At 35.9% G+C, this 14,808-nt stretch overlaps 1 protein-coding gene across 6 annotated transcripts in view; it reads right to left on the reverse strand.

Moving 5' to 3' along the window:
• FAT1 (FAT atypical cadherin 1) overlaps positions 1-14,808 on the reverse strand; it is a 104,335-nt gene that overhangs the window by 11,382 nt on the left and 78,145 nt on the right. For all 6 annotated transcript variants that reach the window (XM_061992041.1, XM_061992040.1, XM_061992045.1 and 3 more), the window contains exons 12-19: positions 13,974-14,127; positions 12,280-12,513; positions 10,636-11,025; positions 9,070-9,284; positions 8,531-8,668; positions 8,096-8,239; positions 5,776-5,973; positions 359-1,160 (exon numbers count right to left, since the gene is read on the reverse strand). In XM_061992041.1, coding sequence (XP_061848025.1) covers positions 359-1,160; positions 5,776-5,973; positions 8,096-8,239; positions 8,531-8,668; positions 9,070-9,284; positions 10,636-11,025; positions 12,280-12,513; positions 13,974-14,127 — 2,275 coding nt within the window. The remainder of the gene's footprint in view (positions 1-358; positions 1,161-5,775; positions 5,974-8,095; positions 8,240-8,530; positions 8,669-9,069; positions 9,285-10,635; positions 11,026-12,279; positions 12,514-13,973; positions 14,128-14,808) is intronic.

The raw sequence follows: 14,808 nt of genomic DNA on the forward strand, positions 1-14,808 counted from the left end.
AACAGGAAGTATTTCCAAGTACTTTCCAAGAACTTACCTTCCTGCATACAAGATTGCAAAATGGCTGGTAATTTAGAACACATAAAAAAAAGGAATTTCTTTCAAAAAATGAAAAATGGAGGTGTAACAATAAAAAAAGGCCCTCCCATAAGCACATAATATGTGAACTCTTAAAATGATGTAAAGAGACAAGAAAGAATTACTCCTCACTCTGAATAAAATTAGGCAAACCTTGCAGTGAGGGTAACAGACCAATTCTTCATTTTGTCATGTAATATAAACTTTCCCCTGTGGATTATGGTTACTCAAAACCAGACCAATCTTTCAAGGCTATGGTTTTCTGTGTTACTTTTCTTACCTTTACAAAGACAAACTGCTGTTCTGTGATGACGGGGAGTGACAAAACTCAATCTGGCTGTGCTGTGGGTTGACATGATGTTCTCATCCACTGTTACTTTTTCTTCACAAAATTTTGAAGGACAATCTAAGCCTGCGCAAAGTTTATGGAAAACATTGATTATCCGGACTCCTAAAATCTCCTCAAGGTCAGGCACAGAAGAGTTTATCTTGTGGAGCAAAATTCTCATTGGGTGCTGAGAGCTACCAGATTTTTCAACATTCAGGAGGACATCAAGATTTGAAGGAGGATCAGAAGGCTGCAAGCTAACAATCTGGATGTCGTTTCTCCTCACACCCAAGATGTTTCTTAATGCTCTCTGGAAATTGCGCCAGTAATCACCGATGAATTCTTCAGGGGCAAGGTTTGCAAAGCGTATTGCAATGCTGTGATTTAGTAAATCTTGCGTGATTTGTCTGATATGTACAGTGATATCAGCGGCAGTTGTAAATTTTCCATCTGTAACAGTGACATTTAGGAGGTACTGTCCCACATCTAATCTTTTATGTGCTATTAGTTTGCCACCAGTGCTGGAAACTGAGAACATGGATTCCATTTTGGGGTCCAGACTGTATGTCAAAGTATCATAAACATCTTGATCGGTTGCATGAATTTTTCCAATGACACCACCTGAATATTCTTCCCCAAAGGCTGTGATAAAGATTTCTAGAGGCAGAATTGCTGGAGAATAGATGCTTTCTTCAATAACTCTAACATCAATGTAAGTCAAAGATGACAATGGTGGTTTTCCATTATCTGCCACCTAAAGGAAGATAAGGACAGAGTTAAGATTTTTGCTTTATCTCAAATTCCACTGTAGATATTTGTACTGTATACAGTTGAGATGTAAAGTTCCTACAGGAACACACTTTATGAAAATTTCATAACACGGGTCCTGACGTAAAAGTAAATACTCAAAATTTAATAAGCTTATATAAGCAGGCACACACAAACATGTTCTCACTTATTTCAAGATTAAAAGGCTACTGTGCTCTTAACACCTGGAAATGCCAGAAAGCTACCAAAACTTCTAGCAAATACAGAGGAAAAGTACAGTAGCTGATTTCTGACAGCAGATGGTGCTTGAAGCTTTTTTATTTCAAGCATGGAAACAAATTTGTAATGAATGAGTCATGCCCTAGAAATTTACACCATGCTTCATCACAGTTACTAGGAGGTGGTCTTGGAGACAATCTAAATATCCTATGCCAAACAGCACTTCACAAGGAAAACAGTACACGTAGAAAGTTACAATTAATTATGTTGTTTTTCATAATTTGAGATCATAAAGAAAAAGAAATAAAAACACCTATCTGAAGCTATTTGCTTTAGACAATTAATAACATTTAACAGAATCAGCCTGATTTAATTTTAAAGCCCTTTTAAACATCGTGTCCCCTGTCCTCTGTCCCTTTTTGACAAAAGCATACACCATCATTTTAAGAAGCGGGGACAACAAAAGAACAGAAAGGAGAGAAAAGAGCATTCCCTTGGGTTCACTTTCTGTTTCTCAGTTCTTGTTTCCCATCTACATTTTTTTCCCCAGAGCTCTTTTTTCAAGTTACTGAAAGTGAGACTAAGAAATGGGCAAAGAAGAAGTGATGTAAAGCAAGAGAGAGGACACACAGGTTCTTAGAAGGTAGAAGATATCCTTCATTGTTCAAAAGATTTTACAATGCTTTTAGAGGGACTACAGGTAGTTGGTACACTTTGAAGATCTGTGCTGAGAAGCTGTTTTTGACTTTTCATATAAATTTAAGCAAAAGAGGAAGAGCTTTAGGCACAAGTTATCTGTGGATGTGTACATAATCACAGAATTTTTAAAAGGTAGCTCATAGAACTTCACATCTTCATCTGTTAACTCCAAAAGACAGGCATAGCTAAAAACTTGCCCTCTAGTTACCCAAACATAAATAACGAGAGAGAAAGCACGCTCAAGTTGGCAAAGTTTTGTTTTGTCTAGATTTCTGCCTGGAAACAATACAAGGCAGGCAGTCTAGCTACAGAAGAAATGCCCAAGAGAAGCAAGAAAGGGCTTAAAACAAACAGGCAAGCAAAATTATAACAAATGGACAGCAAGAAGAAAGAAGAGCCCCAGGAGAAATTATTTTTCAGTAGTGTAGATATTTAAAAATCTGCTGTGGTTTCAAACTAAAGACTTCAGAGTGTGGCACAAAGGACCGTATGACTCATAGCTGAAGATTCCACACACTAATGCTGTGAGACATTTGTTAATGGGTAATCTATTTCCTTTGGAGAGGGGGGAAAGCAAATTTGAGTGGCATGCACATGTAGGTGGTTGTTGAAAAAAAAAAACCAAAAACATTCTATTAAAAGCACAAAAGTAAAGTGAAAAAAAGCTCATGTTAAGTAGAGGGTTTTGGTGGCAGTGGGTGAGGGGGCTGTGTATGGGAGGGGTTGTTCGTGGGGTTTTTTTTTGGGTGGAGGGTGTTTGTTTTTTCCCCTAATTAACGTATGCCTGCAACATAAAAGACCTCTGCCTCAGTAATCCACTCAGAAAGCAACTAAGGTACAAGCTGTCAATACTGAGAAGCACACCAGTGAAGGTCAGTTAAAAACCAAAACTGAGTATAAAGACATCATATGCAGCCATTACCTTGTGAGCTGCAAGATCAAAGAGCAGAAATTAAAGACAGTATAAACTTGAGAAGATGCCTTCCTACATACAGCCTTTGAAAAATCTTTTAAATGACCAGGGGAAGATTGTTTTTTCACAAAAGTCATGTATGTATGTATCATTTGAACTGGAGTCTTCTGATATGGAAAAGCTAGTTTTAGTCTTGGATGCCTTCATACGTATAGTGACTCACCAGGAACAAGATAATAGCAAACTATAGCACTGTGTCTGTTTTTAAAAAGTATCATAGTGTAAGATGACAAATGGCAATTAAAAGACAGTGACAGATTTCCAGGATCCAAGCAGGGAACCTGTAAATCAAAGGATTTCGTACTACAGGTCTGTTGTACTGGGATTGGGTAGTACAGCACACAAAAAAATGCACATTAGATTAGTCTGCTTTAATGATTTATGATCTCTGAGAAGCCTTTGATCTAAATGATACATTTGTTTTAAGACACTTCTTTAGCTATTGGATACCAATAAAATATCTCTTATTCATTCCCTAGAAAAAAGGCACTTTTCAAGTGCTGTGCTGAAGAGAAGACAGTTGAAGTACTGACAAGCTGTTTACAAGTATCCTACAGCCTAAGAAGTAGATTGGAAATGAAAGAATTCCAAGATTCCACTCAGAGGAGGGTATTAGAAGGAAGGTGTCTCAAACTTAAAGCACATTAGGAATGCCCACAGGTGCACCTAAATCATGGAACATGACAAAACCGGTGTGTGACAGTCTGTGTAGAACAGACACAATTGCCTGTGAATGCATTCACAGGAGATGACTGAGAAGCAAAACAAATAGAAATCAATTACTGCTTAGAGAAAATATAAAATAAAACATAAGAATCTTGTATTACACTCATTGTACGTACAGGAAAACACTGCTGATTCCTTTTCCTGAAACAGAAAGGTGGCTTTGGGGAATCTATACCAAACTTGGAAAGCCTATTAGGGAAGTGTGACAAAGCCCAGCTGCACTGCTCTTTGGACTCATGCAGCATAGGAAGGCCACAGAGCTATCACTTAGGTACCTTGAAGGTACCTGTCCTGCTACTAATTAGCAGATCACTGTAGAGAAAAAAAATGGCGAAGAGAGGAATTGATATACCTCTTTGCCCTCTTTGTAATCTCAAATTATTAAACCCTCAACTAAACTACAATTAAATAGAACATTTATCTGTGCTGACTCTTATACCGATGACTCTTGATAATGTGTTTTAGTGACTCAACCAGCAAGAGATAGTACCCATGGGAATTTTTTTTCCTTCCCCAAAGAGAAGAGATAGGCTTAGTATAAATACATCAAAATCATTACCCCAGTGTTGGTATGCACTGACAAAGACAGTACTGCTCTAAAACTCTGCATGTGCAGAAACTGTCTGCAAAATTATGTATGACAATAACTTGGAGATTTGAAAGAAATTCCTCTTGTAAAAATAAACCACAAACCTGAAAATGAAGTTTAAGAATTAAAGCCAGCTATTTTTAGCTTACTCATTTTAAGTCTCCTGTTCACAGTTGCTTTAATTTATAACTCAATTAAAATGGACTGGGTAAGATTAAAAAAAATGGTTTTAACTTTTCTTACATTACATTACAAAAAGCTATTTTCGAGAACTTAGCTATGTTAACACAACCTGGATTTTTGGACACCTTTTTTTTTCCACAATGGCAAATGTAGGCATAGAATTATAGAATGGTAGGAGTTGGAAGGGACCTTTAGAGATCATCTAGTCCAATCCCCCTGCTCAAGCAGGTGCACCTGGATCAGGTCACACAGGAATGTGTCCAGGCAGGTTTTGAAACCCTCCCGAGAAGGAGACTCCCACACCCTCCCTGGGCAGCCTGTGCCAGGGCTCCCTCACCTGAACAGTAAAATAGTTTTTCCTTATGTTTAAATGGAACTTTTTGTGTTCCAGCTTCTTTCCATTACCCCTTGTCCTGTGACTAGACACAACACAAAAAAGTGATGTCCCGACCTCCTGATATCCACCATTTAGATATTTGCAGTTATTTTTAAATATTAATTAGATCTCCCCTCAGTCTCCTCTTCTCTAGACTAAACAGCCCCAGTTCTCACAGCCGTTCCTTGTAAGAAAGATGCTCCAGTCCCCTGATTTCAAGATAGTGTTTGAGTTTTAAGATGTTTTCCACTGCAAGGTTGAGAATCTGAAGTACTGCGATGAAAGTTTCAATACTACTACAAAAGCCTGCTGACCTGCTTTTCCAAACTTAAAAAGAGATGATGTTTTCAGCTGTCACTGGAAAAAGAATGTGGCACTAGAAAAAAAGAGCATTTCAGTACTGCCATGATGTGCAACTTTCAATATCCCTATTTCCATCACATCAGTGTGGTCCAGCTCACAGCTTCAAAGGAAGAAATCATGGCTACAAGAAGCCAAAAAGAGGTGGCTCAAGGGACTTGTCTCCTGCTGGCTTTTCCAGCATCTCACATGAATGACAAAAGACTGCTGGTCCAGTTAACATTCCTTAACTTACACTTACCCTTACTGTGAGTTTACTTAAGCATACTATTACACCTATGTAGATTCCCATTTAAACCAATCAACTTTGAAGATTTCACCTCAGGGATATTACCTCAAATGAGTACCTCGCACGTCAGGATCTTGTAACAGAAAGATGAGGAGTAGGCAGGAAAAAGAACAGGATTGGACAGTGGGAAAAGTTAAATAAATACTTACACTACTAACACTGAACAGCTACAAGTAGCACATCCTACCTTAACGTGAAGTAAATAGTGATCCCTCACTTTGCGATCCAGTGTAGCAGCTGTTGCTAGTACTCCCTGCTGGTTAATACTGAAAGTGCTCTCTTCATTTCCACTCAGGATGGTGAAGAGAAAAGGAGGGCCATTGTGAGAAGAATCTTTGTCTGTCACCACTAGCTGCAGCACACTAAATCCAATAGGCTTATTTTCCTAGAAATACAAAATACAATTACATTGGTTTTGTTATAACTGACGATGATGTCCATTTCTTTTTCATAACAGAAATTATTGTCAAACCAGTTAACCAGTACGAGAGAAATTAGAATGACAGTCTTGTTGAAAGAAAAATACTGTCCTCCAAGAATAATGATAAAAAAAAAACGCAAAAGGAGAATGACAGTACATTTTTAAACCCTGCTTTTTTAAAAACTTTGTCTTATATTTTTAGAAGTAGCTCAGCCTTGAAACTTTACATTTCCACTTTTGGTATGAATTCAGATTACTGTAGTTTAATTGCCAAGTCATCAGAATCTTTCAAATTTACCTGTTAATACCTAAAAGATCTCTTAAGAATAATCAAATACACTCCACCTGACTCCCTGTGTTCTGACTACAGTTGTGGCTGCTACAGCTATAGTCCAGTTAAAACATGACATCCAAGTTTTAGAATTTGCATCGTAAAATCCTCTCAAGTTCCCATCATGGAGATGTCTGAGGTTTCACAGACACTTCACACACTTCGGTTTATCATTTATGTAATACACTCACACGACCTTATCCAACATTTGTAAAATCTCTCCCAGAATATTCATGCTAAACTGTTTTGACCAGATGTTTTTATATCTATACAGACAAATATTTCAGATGCAAAAAATGTAGAAGTGTTATTGTGAAGCAGAACAATAAAGAAATGCTATCCTTTCACAGTTGCAAAAACTAATGATGAGCATACTGTTTGCTTTTGAAAGAGTAAGTCAAGTTAATTATCAGACACTGCAGCTGAAGTATTTTTCCCCTTCAGCAAAACAGACAAGGATCATCATTTTTAGATACAAATATTTACATCTGGACATCTAAAGTAATTTGATTTTCAGAATAACTAAGCACATTTCCAACAATGCCCAAATATGTTCATCTCCAATATGTTAGGAAATGCACACCAGCATTCTTGGACAACTCCTCCAGCTTCTTCTGTGCTGCCCTCATACTGGGAGAGGCTGATATGAATGAACTATGAACCACAAGGTCTTCCTTTTTAATTGAAGAAAGGAAATATTACAGACATTGACTATATTATCTACAGTTTTAGGGGATACATTAATTAACATTCACTTCAAGTAAGATTGTAACCAAAGAAAACAAAATATCTTTTGACAGCACACAAACATAGAAATCTGTTATTTTTAAAAAACAAAAGTAAGATCCAGGACACTTTGCTTGTATGCTCTGCATTATGTTGGGTAGAGATTAATTACTTTGTCCTCTTTCAGAAAGCTCCCTTTACAAATCATGTACATGGTCTCAAACAGAAGTGGTATGTTAGGAAGGTGCAGTGCACCAGATAACATTACCTAATCCCCACTTATTTATTATACAAGGCCAGGCATTAGCAACAGCAAAAAGACTCAAGGGATTGAACTCACTCACATTGCTAGTATAAAGGTCTTAATACAACTCTTTTGTTCCTCTCCATTTATTCTCTATTGGATTAAAGAAAAGTATAGATGCTGCTTTGCTTTAGTAGAGAGTTTGTTGAAGCAGGCAAGTATATACCAGCCATTGAGAATCTGGTTCACTACCACCATACTAAAGTGAACAATTAGCCAAAGGTTTTCTATGTAGCAATATAAGAGACTACTCCTGTTTTAACTGTGTCCAATCCCAGAGAAGGCCAATACAAACTAAGGCTTGACCTGTGTGCCACAGTGCACAACACCTGTTTCACAGTAATAAGTACCTCAAGTATCTTTTTCTAAACAGTTAACTCCAATATTAAAAAAAGGATAAAAATAAATAATAATTTTGCTATCCGGATGATGCTAAGAATGTTATAAACACAACATATAACAGATACATACAGGTACACACAGGAAGTACATAAAAAAGAACACTATTGACTTGCAAGGTAAATTTTTAAACAGACTGTGAAGTATGAATTTTGTAACTCGTAACACTTATTCAGGTAAGCATTCTCACTGACAACCTTAAATAATTAAAAATACAGACACCCATAACTGAAGTACTATGGTTATCATACCCCATAGGATTTTTAAAGTCAAAATTAACACTCCAATGCTATTATTTATTTGATTTCTTCACTATTTGTATTTACCTGGATGATAACACTATAGTTTCCTTTTGAGAATACTGGAGGATTGTCATTTACATCAGAAACATCAATATTAACTGTGGTGGTGTTAAATCTAGTTGGGTTTCCATTATCTGAAGCTTGAACTGTCAAGGTATATCCTGAAATCTAAGAGATAACAATTGTTAAAAAAATCAAATATTCACTAAGGAGCAAAAAGGAACATAGCTTTTGCTTTAAGAAAGAAATATTTTAGTACAAACTCCAAGTATTCATTTGTTTCTCTTCCTTCCAGTCCTCCTCAAAAGTACGGACATAATTAGATGCTTTCACTTTATTACAGCTATATTAATTTTGGAATATAAAATGATAATTTACAAAGATAATTAAAAAATGGTGGACATGTGGTTATGTATAGCTAAATAAGTCCCAACTGCTCAAAACGCACCAAAATCTTACCTTTTCTCTGTCTAGAAGTTTAGTCACTTTTATTTCACCCCTGGTAGGGTCAATTGTAAAAGGATTTCCCTGATTGCCATCTACAATTGCATAGCGAATGCGGTTGTTTGAAGGTCCATCAGCATCATCTGCCATAACCTAAGGGACATTACAGTCGCATTCAAAACAGGTCAAAAAAGACTACCACCTTTCAGATAAACTCATCCTGAAGATACACACAGATGTTTTGCTGTAACACATTTCACAGTTCTTGGGAGAAATGTCTTTTGAACTGAACATATCAACATCAGTTAATTTCCCAAATTTCTTCTGAAAATTGACTTCTCATGAGGAGAACACTATCACAAAATATCATCCGATTTCCCACAGCATCTCAAGTCCCTGGTTCTGAAACTTTTTCAAAATAAATTTTCAATTCACTCAGTGGCAAATTTATCTATGCATTTATGTCCATCTTCAAATAAATCATTATCCTTTCAAGACTGCAAGAATGATTGTCATGACAGAATATTTCCAAGAAAAAAAACAACAATACGTACTGTTATGACTGATTGCTCAAGCGTAGCATCTTCACCGATTACTGCAGTGTAAGTGTCTTGGCTAAACACTGGAGTATTGTCATTGATATCTGTTACATTAATATTCACTGTCACAACATCACTTAATGAAGGTGTGCCTCCATCTGTGGCTTCTACTGTCAAGTAGTACCCATGAGAACTTTCATAATCCAGCCTCTCAATGACAAAAATGGCTCCTAGGGAAGAAAACAAAACAAATCACCTCACACAAACTCTGCTTTTACTGTAGTAGTACACATATTGCAACTTTTGATTTTGGTCTGACAAATACTCAGCTCGATCAGGGCTTGATTTGCCAATGTAAAACTGGAGCCATACTGAGACAAAATGATCAGGCGTTAAACACGAAAGTAAAAATGTGAGAAGTTACTGCCATTACTACAAAAGACTCACACTTTAAAACCACCTGGTTCACATTTTGTAATGAGAAAAATGAAGAAGAATAAAAGATATGTTTAGAAAATGTTCTCTTCTTAACTTTCAACTAAAATTAACAAAAAATATGAAATCACTTTATCTTGACTTTCTTTGCAACCAGCATTCATGTCTGGCATAGAGCATTCAGAGTTAGTAGGAGTTATCTGACCATGAATTTTGACTGACAAAAATATCTGAGTTAAAGCGTGAGCTTTTAACTGACTAGTTAAGATACCATAGTCCCTACCATACATGCTGATTTGCTGCTGGAAGGATGTTTTCCTGGAACCTTTTCCCTTTCAAATATGTGAAGAAATTAAACTGGCAAAGTACTTTTATAGGTACATTAGAAAAAGCAGCTGGAAGAATTTTAATTTCAATTACAATGGCATAACTAACTATTACTAACTTTAGGGTAAAAATTTTATTTTAAAAAAAACAAACTTTACCGAAAATTAACCCTAAAAATTTTAAAGAACTATATAAGAAAACAAAACTAAGAGTTGAGGTGTATATTGATTTTTAACACAGAATCGTGAGTAACGTGGAAAAATTCTTCACAGAATGCTTCCTGAGACTAAGTATGAAAGCTCAAAATCTCCACTGTCATGCTGGATATATGATTGAGTGGAATATTTCAACCTTCTTTAATGTAATGTCAAACTCTTCTAGAATTGTTGTCTTTGTGGACCACTGAGTAGTTTTCACGGTCAATTTTTTTTTTTACCAAGCTCTGACCACTCATCCAGATTATATTGTTTTTGTGAAATGACTGTTATGTTTCTTATCATTACAGATCTATGTCTTTTTACCTCCTCTGCACCCAGGGTAAGGAATATTCCAGGCTAGGAAATCCTTACCCATGCCAGCTAAATGAATCTAATCCAAATAACAATAAATAGCAGCAACAAATAAAGTTTCTATTCTACATTCCACTGTACTCCTCCAGTAAGTACACTGGCAAAATGGGCGAACAGACAATAGCACTGGCTTTACAATCAGGATGATGCACACAAATTATACAAAACCTGCTTGGCTGAATTACTGTAGAACACAGTATGGCAGGGTGCTTGGTTGACCTAAAGTATATTTGCAGTTTTAATCTGTTACCTGTTGTTGAATCGATGCTGAATTTTCCGTGTTCATTCCCACTGACTATTGAGTATGTGATTTCAGCATTGGCTTCTATGTCCCTGCTTGCAGCATAGATCTGGAGAACTTCAGTTCCAACCAAAATGTCCTCTGATACACTTGCACTATACTCCCTATGCTCAAATACAGGTGGATTATCATTTATATCCAAAACAGAAACTATAAGGCTACTTGTTGAAGACAGTTTTCTAGGTAAACCTTCATCTGTGGCCTTCAAAGTTAGAGTGTACACAGCTTGTAATTCCCGATCCAAAGGCTTCTCCAAACGAATGATTCCAGAGAATTCGTCAATAGAGAACTGGCTCTCTGCAGAGTTCACCAGTGAATAATGGATTTTACGGTTCATCCCTGCATTTTGGAAACAATTGCAGAGCACGATGCAGTCATTAAAATATACTAACAGAGTAACAGATCTGATAGCTTACAGAAATAAAAACATGCATGCTAAATATCACCATTCACATTAAAGTAAGTTTCAGCAGGAGTTAAAGGCTCTTGTGAAGGGCAGGATGATTTCCATAAAGATGTAATCTGATTTAAAAAATTAAGCTGACGCTTCATTGCACCAATTTTCTGCCACACAAAAACCATGAAGCATAGTTGTGCTTCAGTCACAGTACCAGCTAATACAAAACATTTAGCAATATAAATCTAATAACTTTAGGACAACGGCATCTGCTTAGCAGGCTGATAAATAACACGGGGGGACGTAACAGTGCTAGGCTGCAAATAACTAGACTCAGTCAGTTTATTTAAGAACTATGTCCTAAAAATTAACAGAAACTTAATTTCTGGCAAACTCTCTGTCTAAAATGAAAAAAAACCCCAGAGGTTATTGGAACAAGTATTTTGCTCCTCCTGAGCCTCAAAGCCTAGTAAAGTCTGAAAATATTTACTAGTTTCCAATTCAGCAGCCTAGCGTTATCATAGCACAAAGCAGGTTGGTTGTTTCATGAGACTGAGGCAACTATTAATCAGTATTATTTGATTCGTAAACTGATGATATATGGAAATCACATATCTTAAAAAACCCATTACACTGTTGTATTCTTTAGAATAAAGCCCAAGGACAAAGTCTTTCTAATGTTGTTTTCAGATCATGTTCGCTTAAATAATTGTAAGTAAACAGTAAAGACAAAGAGACTGCAAAAATCTTAACAGGGCAGCATGTACTACAATTGAACAGTGTCTTGCCTTTTTGATATCATAATGGATGGCTAGTCTGAGAAGCACACACTCAAAAATCTATGAATGTATATGAGCAGATATGCCTTGATATTCCTTTTAATTACACCAGGAGTAAAAGGATGGATCTAACCTATCATAACATTAATAGCTTAACATACTAAAAATATCCTATCTTTTATCCTCCCTCTGACTTCTTTTTTTTGCAGAGACACAAAGGGGATGTCTTCCAAGACATTCACATATGGAAGTCAGGTGATACGAGATTTAGTAGATCTAAATAAATCTTTCAGGAGTCTAATCCTGAGCGGTATTGAACATTTCTACTGAAAGACTCAACACCTCTCAGGATAAGACTAAATAAACAGCGCTGTAACTCTGAGACCATGACAAAAGTATTGGTCAAAGAATTAATACCTGCATCTGCGTCTGTTGCCTGCACTCTCGTCAAAAGGGTTTTAGGCTCTGTGTTTTCAAATACTGTAATGGAGTAAGGATCAGCTGTAAACTCTGGGGCATTATCATTCACATCTTCCAGAGTTATAATAATATTAGCTTGGCAGAATCTTCCTCCTCCATCCGTGGCATTCATTATAAGATAATAAACCTCTTGCTGTTCACGATCGAGTGGTATTAATGTTTTCAGTTCACCTACGAACAGAACAACATACATGAGCTGATCCAAGTTACAAGATTTAAGTATCTCCAACATATTTTCCCCTAAAATCTTTGTAATTGAAAAAACCCTAAACAACATTTTTTTTTTTTGACAGCAATTTCATCAGTGCCTAAGTCAACAGCTGTACTGCACTAATGAGCTACACTTTGGGCAAAACATGTCAGTGGCCTGACTTTTCAGTTTTAAATGATTAAACACTAAAACCCTGTGCTTTTTTTCTAATGCCTCTGAAACAGAAATTAGCCAAAGTAAAACTACCTGATGGTGCAGAAAGAATGTGTATACATGCACAAACTCATTTGTGTTTGTTTTTTTTTGTGAATAAAATTAAAATATTAGAATTGTGGCTTTAAAAAGTATAAGGTAAAATATACATATAGTTTTCCTGAGCTGTTTAGTTGTGTCCCTTCCACAGCTGACTCTGGTCCTCTAACACTCAATGAATAAAACAGAGCTACTCACACTAACACCCATCATTTGCTGCTACAGACAAACCTCTAGAAGTCTAATACACATATTCTTTCCAATGTGTCAAAAAACACGATGACGGACATAGTATGTGACATAATGTGTAACTATTTGCTCTTTTTAATAAATTCAAAGAAGTATTCTGAAACATTGTGACTCTTCCAGCTCCGCAAATTCTCAATTAATATAACAACATGGCAACACAGCACATAGCTGACATTCAAAGTAAAAAATGCCATTAAGTAAGATCCTTCTAATTTATTTTGCCACAGAAGCATTCCAGTAACCTTTTCCATATTTCCACTCTATCTCTGTATTTCACTTATTTAAATTTTTGTAGATGGTTTCCTCCTCCTTTGCAAGTGTTTGCCTACTTCAGCTTTCAAGAGCACAGGATTTTGGCATTAGCTTTGACCTATATTAAAATCCAGAAGTCACAAATGCACAAAAACCAGAGCTAGACAAGTTAAAAGTTAATCTCATTTATATAATGCTTCCAATAAAATTGGAGGTATTTTCGGTGTTTAATACGAAAAAGCATCTGATGCTCCATCTAACCTCATCCCATTTAATAAGCCAAACCAAATGATAGCAAAGAGAATTTGAATCCAGATATCTCTGGTTATAAACCATTATTGCCACTACTGCAATGAATATAAAAAGTACAAAAATTTATAGCATATTTTTACTACAGTCTCTTCAGCATAGAAGTTTCTGGCTTCATCACAATTACCCTATTTACCCTTTAGTTCCTCATATATTAAAATACTCGACTTTTCCGTGACTTCTATTCAATATATTATTACTATTTGAGTAGTAGAAAACTCACATTTTAAGCAGTTACATAATAAACTAACTCTTGATGGAAAGTTTAAAGTACTGACGTTTATGTATGTATTAATATAATGATGCATTTTATAAAATGAGGTGATGACTGGAATTTTGTATAGTATATTGTTATTACCTGTGTCTGGGGTGAGTCTGAATTTTTCTGCTCCTGGGCCATGCAATGTATAAGTAATTTCTGCATTGGAACGAATATCTGCGTCTGTGGCAGATACTTGCATTATCAGTTTGCCAGGAAGGGCATCCTCGGGAACAGAATCAGTGTACAATGCCTGTAAAATTTTGAAGTTACATTGAAAGACTAAACATATGAAGTAAGCAGAGCTTGGAAAGGCAAAGCAAAGAAGGAATGACCAATGAGATAATATCTTGTTTGAATGTTTGGTAACATATGAAGGATGAAATATCTGAAAATGAAAACAAATGTGGTTTTCTAATTAATTACTTCACATTTACTAGATTATTTAAGAGAATTAATACCACAACCATAGAAACTCTTGAGTATCATTTCATAGCTAAGAATTCTAAGCACTTGTAACTGATTAACTAATAATTAAATGCATTCCCAAAATGGGAGTCATAAATTTTTGGTAATTTCATTTTTTCCTCCTTCTGGTAAATCATCTTCTGTAGGTCTGACTCAATCTAAAAGAAACTGATATCTGCCTTATGTGTAATGGTATGAAATAAAAGCTTACACTTTAATTGAAAACTAAGGAAAAAAACACCAAGAATTTAAAGGGACCAAGCACTCTCACAGCTTATCAATGTTGGGGATGTGCATTAAATTAGAAGGACTGAGCCTTATAACACCAATATTAACACAAGAATAATATCTAAGCCCACTGATTTACCAGTCTGTATATAACTGAAATAATTGATAAAGAAATGACCAACAAAAACATTGGCTAACAAGAAGAATCACATGCTCACTGTATACTTCATTTTTCTAG

This window comes from Colius striatus, chromosome 3, assembly GCF_028858725.1.
Source record: "Colius striatus isolate bColStr4 chromosome 3, bColStr4.1.hap1, whole genome shotgun sequence".
Classification (NCBI taxonomy): Eukaryota; Metazoa; Chordata; class Aves; order Coliiformes; family Coliidae; genus Colius; species Colius striatus.